Here is a 21,426-nt window from a genome sequence, read left to right as displayed (position 1 = left end):
TATTAGTTTCTAAAGAAAATGGGTGCATGGAAGCTGAGTTGTTTGCCTGTAATTTTGGTTGTGATTTTCTTAGGTCGAAATGTGCATTCTAATCTTCAATTTGGGTTTTATACAAGTTCATGTAGTTTGGCTGAATTCATTGTCAAAGATGTAGTCAAGGAAGCCTTCATTAAGGATAACGGAGTGGTTGCTGATCTAGTGAGAATGCATTTTCATGACTGCTTTGTTAGAGTAAGTAACATTGTCCAGCCATTCATCACTTGTTTTTTCTTCCAAAGATTTAGTGGTTTCACTTTCTTTCCCTCTCCTCTTCATTCCAAGTGAAACGGAGATATTCATTTTATAGTCAAAATTTTGTTTTATTGCATCTAATAGTGTATTGTGCATAACGCAACAAAATGTTCATGACCATTGACCAACCACTGCATAATGCATTATTAGTATTGAATGTATGTTCATTTTCAATAAATGACTATCAGCACAATAATCATCAACTGGTAACAGTTAATGCATGTGAGAGAGTCCATATATAATTTACTTGCGCAAATAGGTCACTGAATAATCCAAAATTTATTTGAACAGAAAATCCATTATTTTGCTGCGGATTCTTATATGGATAACGTAATAGAAACTAAGTACCACCCGATATATATAAGGTGTCAGCTATTTGATAAGAGTAAGTAATATGCGTTGCTGATTTCAGGGATGTGATGGATCTGTGCTCATTGATTCCATTCCATCAAACACAGCAGAGAAGGATTCTCCTCCAAATAACCCCAGTCTACAGGGGTTTGATGTCATTGATAATGCCAAGGCTAAACTTGAAGCCGTTTGTAAGGGTGTCGTTTCTTGTGCTGACATAGTCGCATTTGCAGCAAGGGATAGCATAGAGATGGTAAGAGTTACCTAGCTACTTTGCTTCAGCTCTTAAGAGACAGTTTTGCTAGTAAAAACATGTATGTATATATATATATATTTGAGCCCTTATTAATGTTCTTCATGCAGACAGGAGGCCTCGGCTATGATGTTCCTGCTGGAAGAAGAGATGGCAGAGTTTCTCTAGCTTCAGAGGCATTGACAAATTTGCCTCCCCCCACATTCAATGTCGACCAACTCACTCGACGCTTTGCAGAAAAGGGTCTCACACAGGAAGAAATGGTTACACTTTCCGGTAAGAACCCTTTGATTGTCTGAGATAAAATTGAGAAACAGAAATATGGGAAGAAACTATACTGAATAAGTAACATGATGTTTCTATCAGTATAAGCTTTTGGGATAAGAGTGATTTAACAAAAATATGTGAAAATTGCAGGAGCGCACACCATTGGCAACGCTCATTGCAATTCGTTCAGCAACAGATTGTATAATTTCAATGGAATGACAAGTCAGGACCCAAGCTTAGATCCCGTGTATGCGGCTCGGTTGAAGCAGCAGTGTCCACAAGGCAGCACAGATCCTAACACGGTGGTTCCGATGAACCCCGAAAGCCCCGGCGTCACCGATATAAGCTACTATGATGACGTCTTAGCTAACCGGGGGCTGTTCACATCAGACCAAACACTCCTGACGAACTCAGCAACAGCAAACCAAGTGAATCAAAATGCAAAGAACAATCCCTATGTTTGGAAGAGGAAATTTGCTGCAGCAATGGTGAAGATGGGTCAGATTGGGGTCTAAAAAGGTAATGCTGGTGAGATACGAACGAATTGCAGGGTGATTAATTAACAGCTAGAATTCTATTAAAGGGAAGCTTCATCCTCATGGATTAATAACAACTTCATGCTAAAAGCTATATATGCGCTTATTAATATTGTGCTTTTATTTCTTCAAGTAATTACAGACCTTGCAATAATGGCTCATGGCCCTGTTTTGTAACTTTTGTTCCTGTTTTCCTGTCCTGTCCTGTTTTGTTATTTTTCTATTTTGTATTTCCTTTGAGTTCCCTTATATTTGGTTTTATTTGCTGTAATTTCTTTTCTTGCATTAGTTTTATTGTTCCCTGTATGGTTTTATTTATGTTTGTAATAAGGCTTTCTCCTCCTGCTTTGCTGCGCCCGGTTGCTGTTCGATAATACTGGTCCAAACCTTTGGGCTGTGGATGTGAAATTTATCCTGGCTTTCGAGTCGAGGAGGATGAGTATCGGCTTGTGGGTTTTGCTCTCAAGGCTGAGGAATAAGTATCGGTTTGAGGGTTTTGCTCTCAAGGCCGAGGAAGAAGCGCTACCTATGCATTAAATGGTGTCTGTTTGATGCAGATCTGAATTTTCAACCTGATATTTAGTCATAAGTTAGCGGGGGCTGTGTTTTGGTTGATTTGATCTGTTGTTGATGACTGTATCTTTAGCTTCGGCTATGATTTACTTCAGAGCTTTTTGCTCTGTTTGTAAGAGCTTTAGGCTCACAACTTTTACCAATGAATGAGTATAATATGTTTTAAAAAAAAAAAAAGTTTATATAAGTTGAAAAATCAATTTATATGTCTATTGGTGATAAGAACAACCTCAATTATTATCAGCTACAGAAATTTTATCACGCCAAGTAAAATGTTTGTTCATAGGGTTAGTGGAACTAACCCTTATTTTATTTTTATTTTTATTTTTATATTCTTTGCATATTTTAGTCACTTTTTAAATCCCAATGAACCATTCGCAATCAGTAAAACTATGCAGATTTTACTATGGGTCATATACTATGGAGTTGTGGTTCGGCGCAGGACGTTTGGTTGGAGTGTCCAAAGAAGCTGCAAAAATGTAGGAGTGCTGCAACAGATTTCATGGCAATATTTCGAGAATTATCAAGCAAGTTGGCTCCAGACGAGATCAAGTTGTTTGCAGCCATTGTACGTCAATTGTGGCTTAGGCGGAATCTCTTCGTTTTTGGAGGCCAGCTGACAGCCCCAGCAGTGATACTACGCCAGGCCAAGGATCAACTGGAAGCTTTTGATAAAGCGGAAGTCAGTCGCAGCTTGGGAAGAGCTCTTGCACAACAAACACCCATCTCGGTCAAGTGGACCAAACCACCGGTAGGCTTTCTGAAAATCAATTGGGATGCCTCTGTGGATGTCTCACAGAAAAGGATGGGTATGGGGATAGCAATACGAGACCATGGTGGAGAGCTGCTAGCTGCTTACTGTGCAACCAGGGACTATATTACCGACGCTGCTACTGCTGAGGCCTTAACAGCTTGGCAAGCGGTGGAAATTAGCCAAAGCTTGGGTCTGGAGAAGGTGGTGCTTGAAGGGGATGCCATGGAGGTTGTCAAAGTCCTAAGGAATGAAGAGGTTTGGTTGGGGAGTTATGGGCATGTACTGCAGGAGGCAAAACAGAAGCTATGTCAATGCATGGAGTGGAAAGTGTCTCACGTACACCGTCAGGGGAATAATGTAGCACATAGCCTAGCCAAATTGGCCCTGACTATCCAACAAGAGATTTTATGGACTGATAATTTCCCTTTATGCATCAGGGAGCTTGTAATCACTGAGCAAGGATACTCTTAAGTAATGGAATTTTCCTACTTTTCAAAAAAAAAAAAAAAAAACTATGCAGATTTTATATTTTCTTTTTCCTAGTAATAATAATAAAAGATTAAGGCCAACAAACCGCTAAAGAATTTCACCATAACATGATTCAGAGTGCATGCCAAACCCGAAGGGCAGCAACAAGTTGCCCAATAGAACAGCATCAGGCCAGTTCCCTATAAAATAATACAATCGACCCAAAATCTTTCCAGTCTATGCCACTTCAAAATCAACTCAACACACAACATTAGATGATCTTTGAAGCCAATCATCATGAGTTTTATGTTTTGAAGTCATTGTTTCCAAACAGGTCTTGTCAGACATTCTAGGAAGTTCCTAGTAAACAATTATTACATGGAACTCTGGGAGAAAGAATTGCTTTGCCAGCTAAAATATCTTTGTAAAGGAATGAATCTCAACCCCCGTCTATTTGGCATCAAGGCTTAATTGGGTTGTAAGCAACAGAAAACCAGTAACAAAAACCTTAATTACTCAAGAGTGTAATTCAGCAGGCTACACAACCTCACTGTGACTGAAAACTGTCCAAGTCCAACAAAAACAAAAAGGTAATTTAACCCACAAGATTGATGCTAGCCAAATCGACTGAAATAACTAAATGGTAACATAAATTTCAAAAACTCATCATCAGAAAAAGCAACACCGCATGATAGAGTATGGAGCCTTTTTTTATTTATTTAATTGGTGAGCTCCATGATAGCACTGACAATGTCCCCCTCGTGAGCCTTGAGAGCCTTGACAGCCTTGCTCTTTGACACACTTGCCTGTGTCATGACCAATTCAATGTCCCGAGGCTCCACCCCAGTTTCATCAACCTCCTCCTCTTCCTCATCTGCCTGCACTCCAGCAGAAGCAGAAGTGTCTGGTTTTGCCATAACGGATCCCATGTCTGGCATCATGAACTGCTGGGCAGCCTGTGTCTGCAATTGTGAGCTCAAATCCTCTATCTTTGCCTCGCCAAATATGACATAGGTCTCAGAATGTGGGCTTTTAAAGACATCAGGTTTTGAAATGAAAAACAGTATCTGAAGAACAAGAAAACACTGGTTAATCGCGATCCATCACATGGAAACTGATTAGATAAAAGGACAACCAGATAAAAGCATACATTTTTTGTTCTCTTGATGGTGACCCTACTAACACCAGTAACAGGTTTCATTCCCAGCTTCAACATTGCCTTGCGACTCTTCTTCTCACTTCTGCTCTGCTTAGAACTCTCATTTGCACCTGCATCTCATTCTCCAGTCAAAAAGTTTGAAAGGACAATATAGAGAATATTCATGTAATTAAACTGCCAAAAGAAACCCTGACTTGCAAGCAACATAGATAAAAATCATAAATATTGAATAAAGAAAGCAAACTCAAACAACAAGGGTACTAAGACATTTAGGAAGTGGCTACATCTCTGCTGTTTGTGTTACTTACAGTAGCTAAAAAAATGTCTCCAACAAAGAAAATGTAAACTAAAAAACAAGGAAATGACAGAAGACGCACTAAGACAAGACTAAAGCATAGCATATAACAAACATTGGTGAGAAGATGAAAGTTCTAGAATGGCCCACGGTGTTGCACATATCAGAAAACCAATAAAACAACTAAAACTTTCAAACGATTAAGTCTCTCCTAAGTTTTCTACAATATGTTTTTGACAACTAATAAAGAAATGCAATATATTTGATCTTCAAGGCAATCAACTTCCATGCAAACCGTTCTTATATAATCCCTAGCGAATGAATGCTATTATCTCACGCAAAAAAAAATCTTCTTTTACTTTTTGAGAAAGCTGTAACAATCTCAACCAAACCTTTATTTATTTATTTATTTATACATTGTTGGGTCCTCCTACATTCATTATACGCCAATCAAAATCCTCCCTTTCTATCTACATTTTCTCAGGCAACCAAGCAAACTATACATGTACACCTAAATAGGCAAAAATATATCACAAAATCTTCAATAAGAGTCTTAAACAATGCTCGAACGCCACTTCAAACCAAAATTCGAACCACACCCAACAAAGCGAACCCCACAAATCAATCAAATCCAATAAAAAAATGACAAGGACACACAAATAAACCCCTCGAACCAAACAAACAAAACCCCATCAAAGAACAGAGTGGTAAAAACGCAAACAGAAGAAGAAAAAAAAAATACCTTGAGCCTCATCCTCCTTCTCATCGTCGTCGTCATCGTCGTCGTCGTCATCGTCATCGTCATCCTCCTTCACATCCTCGACGACAACCTCATCGTTCTGCCAAAACACACACACACACACAAAACAGAGAACAATTAAAAAAAAAAAAAAAAGAGAGACAGAAAATGAAATAAATTTATATACACGTAGAAGAGTTGAATGGGGGACCAGAGGTTGGGCGTTCTTCAGGGGCTCGTCGACGATGGGGACCTGGAGCTCGGTCTCGGGTTCGGCAGCCTCAACAACGGGTCCGGGTGACATAGCTTTTGCTGCTTCTTCTGGGGTTTTGTTTGTGAGGCAGTGAGAATTGGGGACTCAACAGGGGTGGGGATAAACTTTCCGATCAGGCTCCTTTTAGTTGGGGACTATGGGTATAAGATAAGGGTTTTCTCATAAACTGGGCCAACTTTGACTCACGAGCCCATGTCTAGTTCTTGGGGATAAAACACCCAAAAACAATTTTTTTTTTTTTCTTGAGAAGTACATTTATCTCTCAGACTCTCACACTTCCATTCACTGTCTCTCTCTCTCTCTCTCTCAAACTACTAAAAAATGTATACCCCCAATGAAAAAAATATAAAAAATGTATACCTCCAATGAAAAAAATATCATTCATAAGATTTTTTTTTTTTTTTAAAAAAAAAATCCTTAAAATTATAAAATTAACTTAACAAAAACAAAAAATATTATGAAAAAAATATCATTCATAAGATTTTTTTTTTTTTTTTTTTTTTTTTAGGGTTAAATGATTTCAATACTTGTACTTTGAGCCAGAATCAAATAGTCACCTCAGTTTTCAAAAATGTCATAAATGTTACCTATGATAAGCCAATAAACCCACTTTGGTTTATCAATGGCTTACATACCCTCACGCGAATCGACATACGCTGGCCAAGAACACGCACAGAAGACTTTGCTTAATGCCACGCCGATTAAAAAAAAGATTCAAAATAATATGTAAAAAAAAAAAACTACTGGGGAATCGGGTTAGAAGCAGCTGGCCACCCCATTTTGGCCATAGGCATTTTAGCTAGGGGTGGCTCAATGGGTATCCAGGTTCGGCCACCCCCAAGGGCCAAATAAAAAATAAAAAAAATTTAAGGGTTTGCCTTGGGGTGGCTTCAGCCGGTCTAAGGTGACCGAAGCCACTCCTAGGCCAAACGAGGCCACCCCCATGGCCTTTGGGGGTGGCCAAAGGTGGACCTTTAAATTTTATTTTATTTTTATTCTTTTTATTTGGCCCTCGGCCACCCCCCAAGGGCCACGGGGGTGGTTCGAGCACCCCCTGGCTGCCCATTGAGCTACCCCCAACCCAACTCCTTATGTATATATATTGTTACATATTATTTTGAATATTTTTTAATGTGACATGGCACCCAAAAACACAAGTACAACGCCACGTGTCGTCTTGAAACCACATGTATCAGTCTATGTGTAAGGGGTACATGGCACTCCGTCAAAAAAATTAACAAAATTATGACGAAAGTACCAAGTGAGTTCATTGATTTACCATAGGTACCAAGGGCATTTAACCCTTTTTTTAAAAAATAATAATAATTAAAAAAAAAATAGCTTTTAGTTTTTTTTTTTTTTTTAAGAAATTTTTTAATTAAAAAAAAGGGAAAAAATAAAATAAAATTTATAAGGATATTTTAATTTTTTTCCTTTTTTTATTTTTTTATTTATAAGGATTTTTTTGTCTTATTTGAAATTTTTTATCTTTCTGCTAATGTTGAGATGACATTAACATTTTGTTGGTAGTTTAGAGTAACAATAACACAAGTAGTAGTTTGAAAGAAACATTAATAATAACATAATAATTTGAGATAGAATTGTGTATGATTTTTTTTTTCCTTGGTGAGGATGAGAGAAGTTAGAAGATCATAGGTCCCACACTTTTTTTTTTTTCCCCTTTTTTTTTTTTTTTTTTTTTTTTGTTGTTGTAGGTATTGCTATTGAGCTTTAATTTAAGGTAATCACGATTTCTTATCAATTCTTTTATTTTATAGCTTTAAGTACGAAATAAAGGGTACTATTTTAATCATTTTAATCTCTAAGAGATTAACCTACAAAAAAAATTAAAAAAACAAAACAAAACAAAAAAAAAAAACCAAAACATCTGTAAAAGATTATCTGCAAACTACCCAACTCAAAAGTTTTAATCAATAGATCTTGATATTATGTCAAATATATATAGATTATGTTATATTAACCGCTTACACTTATAATATATTTTCACCATATAACACAATTTTTTTACATTGTAATACTCAACAAAGATGTTGAGAATTAACTAATTCATTTGCAAACCCCTCTTGGCGTTTCCTCAAATTCCTTTGGATCATCCAACCTTCAACATTCTCCGAAGCATCACAATGTGGTGGTATCGGCTCCGTCCAATACTTGCATGGAGCCGCTGAATCGCAAACGTAACAGTAACACTGCAACAATCCATTAAAAAAAAACATATCATTTGATTATTAATGTAGAACAGAGATAATTAAAGTATTCACGACGTATTGATTAGACACAAAATCCCATTAATTACCAGGTTGCAGTAGTTCTCATGAGGTGTTGCCTCAAAAGGGAAATTCAGACACAGATGTCTTGAATGTGGATAATCTCTACAAGCCACCTGTTCATCATCAATCAATCAAAATGAAAACCTTTTGAAAATACGAACACACACAAGATTTAGACACGTAAACAATAGACTCTACCCTCTAGACAATAACGTGAAGCAATACAATCTTTAATTTGTAATGTTAAAATATTAATTAAATAATTAAATTTATTAATTTTTATAAATTTAAATTTTTAAGTTAAGTGATGATTTAATATTGGTATTAAAACGGAGGTTTTGAGTCAACGGGTGCTAGCCTCACTTGTTAAAGATGACTTTAAGTCCGCGCGTAAGTGAGAATATCAATTTAATATTTAATTATATTACTTTCTATCGATGTAAATGTTTTTGATAGACATAAATACTCAATGGGTTGTCGGTCCAAAAAGAAGCCCCGCAAGGGCAACAGATGCTGAATACCTTAAAAAAAAAAACTAACAAAATTAACGAAGATCAGGTTTTTTGTCCGAGACAACAAAAATATATTCATTTTTGAATTTCCTTGCCAAGAGATTTTAATGCACAAACCTGGCCTTTTTCAGCAATAACAAAGAGATGAGTAGCACCATCAGCATCAGCAGGGACTGTGAACTTGGAGAGGTCAATGGACTCGTAGGGGTCGAACTCCAAAATGAAGCAGTCCTCGATTTCTTCTATGCGTTTGATGTCTGCGGGGCTCTTGCTCTTGAGGCAAAATATGGATCTTATCGGACTCCCATCTTCCTCCTCTCCCTCTTCTTTTTTCTCAGACGAGAAGGGCAATATCTGCACAAGCTCTGTGTCGTTTTCCGACATTTTCTTTCAGAAATTCTGTTGGGTATCGTGAAAATGAATCCTTATGAAGAAGGCTCTGATTAAAATCCTAGAGAGTGAAAGATGGAGCAACTCACATTTTCACATTTTGGAGATTCCAAGTAGACCGCTGGGGTTCCCCAAATGCCAAAAGCATAACGCTCCAACCAAGCACACTTGCTGGGAAGGTAGTGAGACTCAAAAGAAGAATGGAAATTGAGGTAGAAATTGAGGTTGAATATGTATAGAGGGAAAGTTCTCTGAATTTGTAATAAATGGATGCTGAAGAGAACTATGAGAAGAGAACGCTGGGAGAGTTCAGCAAGAGGAAGAGTATTAAATGCAGCCACCTTTTCCTTCCCAGCGAAGTATTCACACAGTTCTGTGAAAAGCAACCAGTACAATCACTAACTCCAGGACACTTTAAAGTATAGCTGCTGCGGGAACTGGCTTTCCTCACCTTTAACTTTCTTCAAAGTGACTTGCATCTGTGAGAAGCTTCTGTTGAATGTACATCTAGGAAACTGTCACAAAAAAAAAATCAAATACTTGACTAAATAACTATGCAGTACTAACAAAATCCTCAAGCACCCTCTTTGTAAGTTCGACTTTTTTCGAAAAGTTCAAAGTAAGGTTCTGAAAACATCTAAATTAGCTGTGGGTTGTTTCTTTCTTTCCTTGTATGTCTGGGTACTCTTGAACATGGCATGCTTCGTCAAGCCATGTATGGCTGCTGCATCAATGGCCTCAAACAAAGAAACTACATCAATGCAGGTGTTTCATTCAGGACTAATACTAGACAAGATAGGGAAACAACTTCTGAATATGTCTCTTTTAATGAAAAAGTGCAATGTCACCATATTGACATGATTTTTAGAACATATAACTCAAACAAAATAATTGGATTTCATTCATTTGAGCTTAACTCTCTCCATCCTTTACATATATTAGGATATCTACATATGTCATGTGCACAACCAAAGATGAAGAAAAGATAGTACATATTCCGCTTCGAATGACGGGACTTCTGCATAAAACAGAACCTATCTACCCAAAAATTAATTCTAAGCATGAATTTGACAGCCTGATTGCTTTAATAATCTAATTTTTCTTTGTCGTATACCATCTACTGCAGCACTGCACGAAGAATCAAGAACTTCTTCATTTTCAAACTGCTGGCTGCTGCTTCCTCAAACTCCTTTGGTATTTCCAATCTCCAACATGCTCCGAAGCATGGCAATGTTCTGGTTTAGACTCTGTCCAATACTTGCATGGGGCAGCCGAATCGCAAACATAACAGTAACACTGCAATCAATCCATAATCTAAAACTCATTACATCATGTAGAACACAGATGAACTTTACACATCAAACTGATTAGACCCTAAATCCCATTACCAGCTTGCAGTAGTTCTCATGAGGTGTTGTCTCAAAGGGAAATTTCAGACAGAGATGCCTTGAATGCGGATAATCTCTACAAGCCACCTGTTCATCATCAATCAAAATAAAAACCTTTTAGAAACACACACAAATACAAAATATTTTGAGTAAACACCCACCTGGAGGGCCGAAAACAACAAACATCCTCACTCAAGCAATATTATTTTACAGGTACAAAACAAAAGCATGCCAATCACAGGAACTCTTTCCCACTTGCATAAATGAAGTTGAACTCATTTCCACACAACTTTTATTCACATGACACACACAAAAGATACATCCCCTTAGGGTGTCATCCCCTTGGGGTGTCACACAGATGCTACTTCTTCACACAATTACACATCTTTGGAGTGTTGTAGTCTGACTGCCATGAAAAATCACCCACAGCCCTTTTCAACTAGGAATTTATGTGGATGGATCAATCTCTATAACGGGTAGTTGTTGAGCTTCTTCATTGCATCAGTCATGCTAACAAGAGTAATGCTAAATGTAAGACCGATATCTCCCTTGTGTCCCCTCAAAACCTATGTGCCTTTTAAAATTACTATTGAATCAATATCTACTAGTGATTTATTACAAATTCAATGGTGATTTTAAAAGCGAAATTAATTTTGGGAGAACACAAGTGGAATATGGGTCTTACGTTTAGCATTACTCATGCTAACAATACCAACTTTTTAGAAGCCGTTGACAACCAAATCTACCTAATCCAAAGTACCAGGTTCTAGAAGGTCAAGCAGCTGGCCATCCTAATCCCACCCCTAAGCTCAAGGCCTTATCTGATGAAGAAGTTATGCCAAAGGAGTCCACTGAGAGTGCAACAGCAAGATGAGGATGAAGACTATCATTTAGATTTCCGAGATAATTGGCTTGGGACTATGATTTAGATTTGGTTGGATAGTAGTATTAGAATTGGATTGTAGTGCCTTGCCTATTTAAGAGAGATGATTAATAAGAAATCCTCATAGAGGAATTTCATCAAACAGTTTGAGGTACCCAGAAAGGAATTATCTTTGTTTTTTTTGTTGGTTGCTAACCTCTTAACCTATCACCAGCATTATAACTTTATTTAACTCCAGCCCCACGAACTAAACTCAGTTTCAAACCAATGAAATTCCACATGGTTGGCACGACTGAGAAGCTCAACAACTATAGACGTGTTACATATAAGCACCAAGATTTGGACTCATAAACAATAGACTCGATTTTTTCTAATCAAAATATATCATGAATCAATACAATCTCACCCAAGATCGCTCCGCCCACTTCACTACTCACACATATCTCACACCTCAAGCCTAACCGTCCATACTAACACAGCTTTTCTCACACATCTGACTTAAACAAAATGAAGCCCAAAACCTCTTATATATACATAACAAATAAGCAAATATTTCATGTTTTGAATCTCCTTAGTAACAAAAAGATATTTATGCACAAACCTGGCCTTTTTCAGCAATCACAGAGAGATCACTAGCACCGTCAGGATCAGCATCAACCTCCGAAGGATTGTTGGAAACAGAGAGCTTGGAGAGGTCGATGGACTCAAAAGGGTCGAAATCCAAGATGAAGCAGTCCTGGGTTTCTTCGATGCGTTTGATGTCCGCGTTGTTCTTTCTGTTGAGGCAAAAAATGGGTCTCAGCGGACTCCCATCTTCTTCTTCTGAAGAGCAAAATTTTGATTTTATCTGAATATCCGTTGTTGGTTTTCGCTCTTTCTCAGAGGAGGCGGGTGATATCTCTATCACCTTGGTGTCATGTTCCTCCATTTTCTCGCTTTCTTTCTGACTTTCTGTTTGGTTGCCGAGAAGAAGGTTCTGATTCAAGCCCAGAGAGTGATGATGGCATTGTATGAGCAGAGCAGTTTAAATTTTTTGAATCTGGGCATTGGAATTTGGAAGTCGACCGTTGGAGTTCCCAAAAACCCAAAAAAAGGAGAACATAATAAGAAGCAAGACGACGCCGTTTTATCACCTTCTCACCAAGCGTCTTCCCATTCTCCCTGTAAAAATAGTTTTTTTTTTTTGGGTGACATGATTGCTCCCCGTAAATAGTTGGGGAGGAAATAAAATTATCTCTTTTTTTTGATCCAGCTTGTATGCTGTTAAAAAATTCAATGGTGGGGATTTAATTAAAGTATTTAAAAGGCACAAGTCTCTGTCATAATAAATATTAATTTTCTCTTTCATCCATTACTTCATCTATTTATTGGTATTTATTATGATAGATCTGAATCCTTCAATTACTTTAATTAAATTATTACCTTTGAATTTTTTAACAGCATATATACTGTAGTTTACAAGTCGGATCCCTTTTTTTTCATATTTGTTCCCTAAATGATTTAGATAAACCTAAGGTTTTGACAAAAAACATTCTTAAAAAGATGAGTGATTTTTCAGTGCTTAACTTCCATCCTAAAAACATTTTCTGTTATTTAGTTCATAATGAAAAGAGAAATGGGTGGTGTCTAAATTTTCAAACAAATATTGTTTAAAATAGTCTCAAACTCCTCTTATACTCATTCAACCAAACATACCCATTGGTTTTATATTATGATTATTATCCCACTAAATGAAATTGCATTTTTCTCAAGAATTTTACAGAAAAATAATAATAATAATAATAAATTAGAGCCTATCTTATTTTCTCGCATTTTGTAAACATGTTAACCAAGGTAATAAGTAACATTAATCATCATAGTTTATATCTTGTTTCAGTATTCTATTACAGTAAATAATTTGAAATTGCATAACTTCAAAAAGAATCTCAAAATTAAAATAAAATAAAATAAATAGACAAATAACTGGACACCACCCCCACTAATTAGTGATGATAAAATCTTTTATAGGATAATGGCTCACAACTCTATCGGGCAACCATTCAAACTCACAACTCAGAATCTAAATCAACCTAAATGCAGTTTTTTTTTTTTTTTTTTTAAGCAAATAAAGAAATGGTTAGAAAGGAAACAAAAAATAAGAGAGAGGACTCCCCAACAACAAATCAAAATCAAAAGACAGAGCAAAAAATAAAAACAATAAATAAAAAATTGGCCGATACTCTATATCTCGAGCTAGGGAAAGGCTTAGGTGCGGTAGTCTTGAACTACCGCACAGTGCGGTAGTTCAAGACGACCGCGTTTTGGTCAGTAAAAAAATTATTTTTTACATTAAATATTAAAATAATTAATAATTAAAAAATAAAAATATTAAAAAACTAAAACTCACGTATTGTCTCTGACTCCCCATCTCTCTCTCTCTTTCTCGCCCTCCCTCAATTTCTGTCTCAATCAACTCTGACTCTCCCATCTCTGTCTCTCTCTCTCTCTCTTTCTCGCCCTCTCCCTCAATTTCTGTCTCAGATCAACCCTCTCCCTCTACTCTCTCTGTGTTTCTGAAATTTGTTAAGGAGAGAGGGATTAAATAAAGAAAAGAGAATGAAAAGAAAGTCAAGAAAGGAAACAGAAGAGATGGAGAAAATTGGAGAAAGGAGAAAAGAAATTGGAAAGGCGATTGAAGTAGGGAATTTGGATTCAGTGTCACAGCCCAAAAACATAAACTTTTTTTTTTTTTTTTTTTAATTCTTTTCTTTCTTTGGCCTTTAAGGGTGTTGGACCGTATTGCGAGGCCGGCTTATAAAGTCACCTCCTTGGCCAAATATAGGGTGATCCGACCACCTATTTTAGCCAAACCTACTGATTTTGATTTTAATTTTTCTTTTTTTTTTTGTTTTAATTTTTTTTTAATAGTTTTAGTTTTTTAATATTTTTATTTTTTAATTATTGATTATTTTAATATTTAATATAAAAAATTAGTTTTTCACTTACCAAAACGCGGTAGTCTTGAACTACCGCACTGTGCGGTAGTTCAAGACTACCGCACCTAAGCCTTGCCCTCTCGAGCTAAAAGCCAAGAAATGAATTGCACAATATGTAATTAATGAACCAAGCCAAAAATTTGGCCCACTTGAAAACTGTAACAACAACCAATAAGAAGAAGCCATTGAAGCATCATGGAACTATTGTTTTCCGATTAAGAGCGGCAGAAAAAGAGAAATGAATTCCGATTACAGAAGTCTTTACATTAAGATAAAGCCACAAAAAAATAGAGAAACTATAACCCACAAAACACATCAACAACATAAAAGAAAAACGAACAACAAACAACAAAAACACAAATCCAAAACACAACAACATTGGTAGAGAGGTGCATTACTAGTGTGTCAATTGCAAAGATTTTATAAGTATAAACATATTGTCATTTCTCATTCTTCTATATATAGTAGATTAATTTTCTGAATTCGACTAACCTGCAACCGATTAACTTTTGAAAAGTTTTCAAAAGATTTCAACTTTTTCACCAAATACATGTGATAATTAACTAATTGCTTTTATAATATTTGGTAATTATTTGTGTGATGATTAATAAATCGCTAATTGTGAGAAGGAATCGGGGGTTGGTGGGAAAGTAGGTGAAGAAGTTAACGTTTGGGTGTGAATTTTCGTGGGTTTAGATGGGTTTTTGGAGAATATCTTGCTTCCAGAACAAGGTAGGGTTAAGTCTAGTCATGGACCATGGTGCGCTTTTCTTTTCCAACCCATAGCTGTCGCCACTGTCTCCATCTAGCTTAGGTGAGATGTTATTTCATTTGAAATTTCAGTCACACTCGATCAAAAACCCCTTACCTGTCCACATGTTTTTCATTTTAATGCTCAACTGTGTAAGTTGCTTTCGTAGCTATAATTGCCCAATAAATTCGCATTCATTTTAAGACTCTGCCTTGTCCAACATTACATCTTCTTATTTAGTACATTTTCGAGCATTAAGTTGATTTGTAGTGAAATAATGAGTTCTAATCTTAACTGTCCATATTCAATAACAAAAGATGTCTTTTTTTTTTTTTTTTTTTCTTATTGCTAGCGGTGGTAGTTTAGTGGTCTCAAGAAAATTTGCATGTGGTTAAGTACTTACTAGGACGTAAGTTTGATCTATTGATTTTGAGAAAGCATTTGCGACTCCGCTGTCTAGGCTCCTCTTGAATAGTTTCCAGCGGACAGGTGCTACACTGTTACCATGGTTGCAATCAGATAAAATAACCACAGTTAATCACCTCTTCCTACCCTCTTTGCTTAAAAAAAATAAAAATAAAAGATGTTTTCTTGTTGAATACATGAGACAAGCCAACCTATTGGAAGATGTCATGTTATTCGGTATCTACCTTTTATGGAGATTAGATTGAACTATATATATAGGTAATCCCGTATATGGATCAAATCCAACTTTACATAAATTAGGAAGCAACAGGCAATAGTGCTCAAGTCATTAATGTAATTATTGATTTCTACATCAGAAGGTGGGTTAAGTGCATTACAAGAATTCAATATACAAGTAGATATATATGATGTAAGAAGGCAGTCAGGCATAATTGTTATTTAAGGTTTAAGTAACGCCAATTATTATGAAAATGACATCATTATACAGGTCCGGTCCACGTGCCCCCAATTATTCGGTTCCTGATCATCATAAGGTGGAATGTGAAATTGACATGCTAGTTTACTCATGAAATTATTTTTCTCTCTTTTTCTTTTTTTCGCCGGGGGGGGAGGGGGGGTGAAGGAGAGAGGTAGAAAATGAAAAAATAATAATAAGAATACAAACCTGAAGGTCATATTTTTAAATTGGGAAATGCTTAGTGTTCTTCTAGTGTTTTTTCAACTGTGATGTAGCTTTTAAAACCACAAATAGATTAAAAGTCAATAATGATTCAACGGTAATTTTAAAAGTCACATTACATTTGAGAGAACACTAGAAAAAAATATCTAGCATTTCCCTTTTAAATTTGTCTTAAATCATTGTCACGCAAAGTTTTATATTCTGCTTTACCACAAGCTCGTCAAGCAACTATCAAGTTAAACTCGATTGAAGTTTATGTCTGTTACTCACTTGAGCGACTACCAAGCAAATGTTAAGTATAGATCACTAATTGACTCCATATAGATTGATTCAATTTAGAGAACAAGCTCCATATAATAGTGTCTCCTCACACATACTATAATCTCCGATGGGGGGTGTTTGTTCATATTAGATATGCACAATCATTTTAAAAGTCACATCTTTTTAAAAGATATAACTCTCGAGAGAGTTGCATATATTAGAAAAGGACACTATTGCATTTATAAAAAGGCACCAATGGTCCTTAGTTTCATCATACTTTGTAGCCCTCAATAGAATTCGATATTCCATGTAATAAACACCCTAACGAGAATTATCACTATTTTTGTTAGAAGATTCTTCAATTTTATCCAAATATCCTACGTGTTGAAACTTGAGTCTCACTTACAAAAAGGGAGTATTTGCGGATATGTGAGGAAAAATATTAAACGATCCATTTCCTACCTTAACTTCCAAAGACCCAATTTTGTTTTTTTAACTTCTTTTGGTAATTAAGGATGCTGCTTCAACACCATTTAAACAAAACTTTGTCAAAGTAACAAAATAGGATTGTCTACCAAACACAAGTTCAGCTATAATGAATTTTCCTAAAGATTTCACTTTGCATTTTAAAATTTATAATAAAAATAAATAAATGTTGAATTAATTATCTAACCACTCAAAAAAGTGGTTGACACTTGTCCACCATAATCATACTAGGTGGGTGCCCAGGTGGGTGAGCTGAAACAATATATATTTCCACTTCGCTGCCCCTGTCCCAGCGCACTACCTTCTTCAACCTTTTCACACCTCAAAAATCAGAAAAATCAGCACAAGCAAATTAACCAGAAAATGGGCTCAGCCGGTGAAACCCAGATGACTCCGACTCAAGTTTCGGACGAAGAAGCAAACCTCTTCGCGATGCAACTGGCCAGCGCCTCAGTCCTTCCCATGATCCTCAAATCGGCCATAGAGCTTGATCTCTTGGAAATCATGGCTAAGGCTGGACCTGGCGCATACCTGTCGCCATCAGAGGTGGCTTCCCAGCTCCCAACCACGAACCCAGATGCACCAGTTATGCTGGACCGTATATTGCGGCTCCTGGCCAGCTACTCTGTTCTCACTTACTCTCTGCGCACACTCCCTGATGGCAGGGTTGAGAGGCTGTATGGTCTAGGCCCTGTGTGTAAGTTCTTGACCAAGAATGAGGATGGTGTGTCTATTGCTGCTCTCAATCTCATGAATCAGGATAAGGTCCTCATGGAGAGCTGGTAATTTACCATTTCTTCTTTTTCCTTTTCCATCTCTTCCTTTTGGTTTAATTCAATTTCGGAAAAAAAATAAAAAAAATTGTAAATATTGGTTAATCAGATCCTCTCATTTGAACGAGATAATATACTGTTAGATATATTGAAGGGTATTTATATATTGAAAGAGTATTTTTATCTTTTTATTTTTTGAGTTGACAAAAATGCCTCAGTATAACTAACTAGATATTATTCAGATCATCCTAATTCCTGATTAATAGATATTAATTTAACTCATAAAAACATAGAGAAATTATAATTAGTAGACTCTAGTACATTAATTTAACTCATGAAAACATAGAGAAATTATAATTAGTAGACTCTAGTACTTATGCCGGTACAATTATAATGATGTGGTAATGAATATCATTTATTAATTTTTATTTTTATAAGTCTTTCTTAGTTCAAAGATAGATTTTAATTTGCAGTACTACTAGAGTGTACTAAATGGCGAAATTATAATTAGTAGACTCTAGTACTTATCCCATACAAGTATAATGATGTGCTAATGAATGTCAATTATTAATTTTATTTTTATAAGTCTTTCTCAGTTCAAAGATAGATTTTAATTTGCAGTACTATTAGAGTGTACTAAATAGCATTATTCGACATAATTTATATATATATATAATTTTTTAATTTTAAAACAATTACAGGAGTATAAGGGTCATATTACCTTTTTACCGTATGATTTAACCTCTAACCCCAACCATAAAGGTGATATTGTAAAGTTTTAAACTTGAATACTTGACATTGAGAATTTTTAAAATTTAGAGATGTAATTCTAAAAGTGATAAAACATCAAGAAAACAAGTTAAGTTATCCCTAAAATATATTAACAAGGATCCATTAACAATAGCTTTCCATCATATGAGCAACAGAGCAAGAGCATCCAACAATGATCAAGACCTTCAATATTATAGGTATAGGTCCCTTTCAACTTATTAATTGTACTGTCTATACCAACAATAAACCTTTATTTGAGGATGTTCTTTTTTTTAATTAAGATAATTTTGTATTTTTATAAGTTTCATAAGAATAGAAGGGACATTTCACTTATTAATCATTTGAATTAATCCTAAATACAAAAGGTAGGGGTTACATTACAAACTTTTAAAACAAGAGAACTTGACATTGCAACTTTTTAAACTTTAAGAGTATAATTACAGAAGTGCTGAAACATTAAGTGAAGTTTACCCTTTAAATAGCTAAATTTAGTTGAATTTTTGTAATAAGTACCGAGTTAACATAGTATTGGAGCAAAAGTTTTAAGTTCGAATATTGTCAATGTAATTCACCTCGTATTTTAATTAAGAGTAATGCTAGAAACTATTTTTTTTATCAAACAACTATCTCACAATGCTAACGCGATAATCCTAACCAACCCTTGGATCGGTTCTTGTTAACAAAAAAAACAAAAATCGAATGGTTGGTTGAGACTACCAAATTAGTATTGTGAAATAAAAAATCTGGTCTATAGCTTTACTCTTTAATTAAATATTCCATATGAATGGTCTCATTTATTGAGGGAAGGAGTTTGAACCCACACCCCATGAAGAGAGTGTTAGTTAAAATATTAATCAAAATTCATAAAAGGTTCGCAAAAGTCCACAATTTCACACTACAATTATTATTATTATTTTTTTTTTCCACACCGAATAGAATTTGAACCCGGTTCTTCACACTGACTTATCATTTGATGTTTCTGACATTTCCATATTTCTTAATACTTTTGGAACATTGCTATACTTTAGTTCATTATAGTGAACAATTCAACGACAATGCCTAACTAAGACTTCAATATTCCCTGTGTAAGTTTGAAAAACTTGATTGGATTCAATCATTTAAGAGAGAGAGGGAACTTCGTTGTCTAAGTGCATGATATAGATGTGCATGAACATATGTTCACCTAATTTTGTTTTCTGTAGGTATTACTTGAAAGATGCAGTTCTAGAAGGTGGCATTCCATTTAACAAGGCTCATGGGATGACCTCTTTTGAATATCATGGGAAAGATCTCAGATTCAACAAGGTCTTCAACAAGGGAATGTCTGATCACTCTACCATTACCATGAAGAAAATCCTAGAGACCTACAAAGGCTTCGAGGGCCTCACATCAGTCGTTGATGTTGGTGGTGGGACTGGAGCTGTTCTTAGTATGATTGTCTCCAAATACCCCTCTATAAGGGGCATCAATTTTGATTTGCCTCATGTCATCGAGGATGCACCATCTTATCCTGGTATGGCATTATCGCTATATAGTTTTGAGTTGTTTGTTAATACTTTTGTTTTGAAAACATAAAACAAATGACAGAAAAATGAAATTTTAACAAACAAAGCGATTATAATATCGCAGTTAGCCATGTAATATTGTTGTCCTTTCTTATTTCTCTTGGGTTAATGTGATCTCATGGGATACATCTGGTTGTTGGCTGCAGGTGTAGACCATGTTGGGGGAGACATGTTTGTTAGTGTTCCAAAAGGAGATGCCATTTTCATGAAGGTGGGTTCGAACTTATCTGAAATCCTTTCACTTTCTTACCTACCCTTTAATTGGCTCTTTAGTTGATCCAATTATATAAAACTAAGTGGAGAGATAGTGTTTGTGCTTAAAAAATGTTAGTGAAAGCTATATATTCTACCTTGATTTGTGGTCTCTGACATGTGTGTGCTGCTCTGCACAGTGGATCTGTCATGATTGGAGTGATGAGCACTGCCTGAAATTCTTGAAGAACTGCTATGATGCTCTTCCAAACAATGGGAAGGTGATTGTTGCTGAATGCATTCTTCCTGTAGCCCCAGACACTAGCCTGGCCACCAAGGGAGTTATCCATATTGACGTTATCATGTTGGCTCACAATCCTGGTGGGAAAGAGAGGACAGAGAAGGAGTTTGAGGGCTTGGCTAAAGGGGCTGGATTTCAAGGGTTCCAAGTACAGTGTTGTGCTTTCAATACCTACATCATGGAATTCATCAAAAAGCTTTGAGTAATCGAGTCCTTGTGGGGTTGGGTACAAATATATACTGATTGCATTTGGGTTTTGAGGTTGTGACTGTGTCTGTCTGTCTGTCTGTTTCACAATTAGTGGCTTTCTGAAATATGTAGTTTCTGTTCTGAGACAGCAAGAGAGGGAAGAAGAAAACAGAATAATGTGCAGATGAGATGATTGAATACTTCTTGTATGAAATAAAAATTTTCAACTTAGATTCATGTAGATGGATCTCGAGTCCTTGAAACATGAACAGACCATAATTGATTAAATTTTGGGGAAACTTTACTTAAGACCTCCGAACTTTCACCCGTTTTGAAATACTCCCTAAACTTCAAAATTTCTCAATTTAGTTCCCTGAACTTTCAATTGCTCTCAATTTGGACCCTTCCGTCAAATTTTAAATGTTACATGGCATTTATACTCCTGAATTTTGTATAAAATTTCAACTTTCAAAATGCTTTTTTATTTAAAAAAAAAAAAACAAAAATCATGGATATTTTTGTCTTTTTTGTATTTTTAACGGCGAAAATTGACGGATGGGTCCAAATTGAGAGTAATTGAAAGTTCAGGGGACTAAATTGAGAGATTTTGAAGTTTATGGGATATTTCAAAAC

The 21,426-nt window shown here is 35.8% G+C and overlaps 6 protein-coding genes across 7 annotated transcripts; 3 read left to right on the top strand and 3 right to left on the bottom strand.

Moving 5' to 3' along the window:
• The first annotated feature begins 18 nt into the window (after window positions 1-18).
• Window positions 19-1,841, top strand: LOC132178264 (peroxidase 5-like). The gene is made up of 4 exons (XM_059590713.1): window positions 19-231; window positions 704-895; window positions 1,006-1,171; window positions 1,313-1,841. The coding sequence occupies exons 1-4, from the start codon at window positions 19-21 to the stop codon at window positions 1,675-1,677; spliced, it is 936 nt and encodes a 311-aa protein (XP_059446696.1). The 3' UTR covers window positions 1,678-1,841.
• Window positions 1,842-2,677: 836 nt separating this feature from the next.
• LOC132167380 (uncharacterized) lies at window positions 2,678-3,496 on the top strand. The gene has a single exon (XM_059578334.1). It carries the CDS (start codon window positions 2,678-2,680, stop codon window positions 3,494-3,496), a length of 819 nt encoding a protein of 272 aa, XP_059434317.1.
• Window positions 3,497-3,983: 487 nt separating this feature from the next.
• On the bottom strand, window positions 3,984-6,100 carry LOC132183014 (nascent polypeptide-associated complex subunit alpha-like protein 2). The gene is made up of 4 exons (XM_059596403.1): window positions 5,898-6,100; window positions 5,690-5,786; window positions 4,644-4,762; window positions 3,984-4,560 (listed from the first exon to the last, which is right to left on the bottom strand). The coding sequence occupies exons 1-4, from the start codon at window positions 5,988-5,990 to the stop codon at window positions 4,213-4,215; spliced, it is 657 nt and encodes a 218-aa protein (XP_059452386.1). The 5' UTR covers window positions 5,991-6,100; the 3' UTR covers window positions 3,984-4,212.
• Window positions 6,101-7,949: 1,849 nt separating this feature from the next.
• On the bottom strand, window positions 7,950-9,147 carry LOC132167374 (RPM1 interacting protein 13-like). Its single transcript, XM_059578326.1, has 3 exons — window positions 8,881-9,147; window positions 8,278-8,364; window positions 7,950-8,170 (listed from the first exon to the last, which is right to left on the bottom strand). Exons 1-3 carry the CDS (start codon window positions 9,145-9,147, stop codon window positions 8,000-8,002), a joined length of 525 nt encoding a protein of 174 aa, XP_059434309.1. The 3' UTR covers window positions 7,950-7,999.
• Window positions 9,148-9,575: 428 nt separating this feature from the next.
• LOC132167335 (RPM1 interacting protein 13-like) lies at window positions 9,576-12,511 on the bottom strand. 2 transcript variants are annotated; one of them, XM_059578279.1, is made up of 4 exons: window positions 12,026-12,511; window positions 10,542-10,628; window positions 10,268-10,449; window positions 9,576-9,668 (listed from the first exon to the last, which is right to left on the bottom strand). In XM_059578279.1, the coding sequence occupies exons 1-3, from the start codon at window positions 12,350-12,352 to the stop codon at window positions 10,312-10,314; spliced, it is 552 nt and encodes a 183-aa protein (XP_059434262.1). In that variant the 5' UTR covers window positions 12,353-12,511; the 3' UTR covers window positions 9,576-9,668; window positions 10,268-10,311. The 2 variants fall into 2 exon arrangements, with proteins under 2 accessions (XP_059434262.1, XP_059434261.1); XM_059578278.1 differs by lacking the exon at window positions 9,576-9,668 and having other exon boundaries at window positions 9,929-10,449.
• A 4,774-nt stretch (window positions 12,512-17,285) lies between these two features.
• Window positions 17,286-21,034, top strand: LOC132190319 (caffeic acid 3-O-methyltransferase). Its single transcript, XM_059605275.1, is given in 5 exon segments — window positions 17,286-17,784; window positions 19,749-20,059; window positions 20,258-20,322; window positions 20,504-20,738; window positions 20,741-21,034. Coding segments are annotated over 5 exon segments (1,137 nt in total). The 5' UTR covers window positions 17,286-17,365; the 3' UTR covers window positions 20,848-21,034.
• Window positions 21,035-21,426: the final 392 nt, after the last annotated feature.

The sequence above is a fragment of the Corylus avellana genome, chromosome ca1 (assembly GCF_901000735.1).
Source record: "Corylus avellana chromosome ca1, CavTom2PMs-1.0".
Taxonomy (NCBI): domain Eukaryota; kingdom Viridiplantae; phylum Streptophyta; class Magnoliopsida; order Fagales; family Betulaceae; genus Corylus; species Corylus avellana.
Note: the sequence above shows the minus strand (reverse complement) of the source record. Positions and strands in the feature narration are given on the sequence as shown.

What these genes read in the sequence shown, in the direction of transcription:
- LOC132178264 (XM_059590713.1), top strand. Translation starts at nt 19, where the DNA reads ATGGGTGCATGGAAGCTGAGTTGTTTGCCTGTAATTTTGGTTGTGATT. An exon ending in TTCATGACTGCTTTGTTAGA is followed by an intron (nt 232 to 703) that starts GTAAGTAACATT and finishes TGCTGATTTCAG; the next exon opens with GGATGTGATGGATCTGTGCT. An exon ending in CAAGGGATAGCATAGAGATG is followed by an intron (nt 896 to 1,005) that starts GTAAGAGTTACC and finishes TTCTTCATGCAG; the next exon opens with ACAGGAGGCCTCGGCTATGA.
- LOC132167380 (XM_059578334.1), top strand. Translation starts at nt 2,678, where the DNA reads ATGGGTCATATACTATGGAGTTGTGGTTCGGCGCAGGACGTTTGGTTG.
- LOC132183014 (XM_059596403.1), bottom strand. Translation starts at nt 5,990, where the DNA reads ATGTCACCCGGACCCGTTGTTGAGGCTGCCGAACCCGAGACCGAGCTC. An exon ending in TGAAGAACGCCCAACCTCTG is followed by an intron (nt 5,787 to 5,897) that starts GTCCCCCATTCA and finishes GTGTTTTGGCAG; the next exon opens with AACGATGAGGTTGTCGTCGA. An exon ending in GAAGGAGGATGAGGCTCAAG is followed by an intron (nt 4,763 to 5,689) that starts GTATTTTTTTTT and finishes AATGAGATGCAG; the next exon opens with GTGCAAATGAGAGTTCTAAG.
- LOC132167374 (XM_059578326.1), bottom strand. Translation starts at nt 9,147, where the DNA reads ATGTCGGAAAACGACACAGAGCTTGTGCAGATATTGCCCTTCTCGTCT. An exon ending in TTATTGCTGAAAAAGGCCAG is followed by an intron (nt 8,365 to 8,880) that starts GTTTGTGCATTA and finishes GATGATGAACAG; the next exon opens with GTGGCTTGTAGAGATTATCC. An exon ending in ATGAGAACTACTGCAACCTG is followed by an intron (nt 8,171 to 8,277) that starts GTAATTAATGGG and finishes GGATTGTTGCAG; the next exon opens with TGTTACTGTTACGTTTGCGA.
- LOC132167335 (XM_059578279.1), bottom strand. Translation starts at nt 12,352, where the DNA reads ATGGAGGAACATGACACCAAGGTGATAGAGATATCACCCGCCTCCTCT. An exon ending in TGATTGCTGAAAAAGGCCAG is followed by an intron (nt 10,629 to 12,025) that starts GTTTGTGCATAA and finishes GATGATGAACAG; the next exon opens with GTGGCTTGTAGAGATTATCC. An exon ending in ATGAGAACTACTGCAAGCTG is followed by an intron (nt 10,450 to 10,541) that starts GTAATGGGATTT and finishes GATTGATTGCAG; the next exon opens with TGTTACTGTTATGTTTGCGA.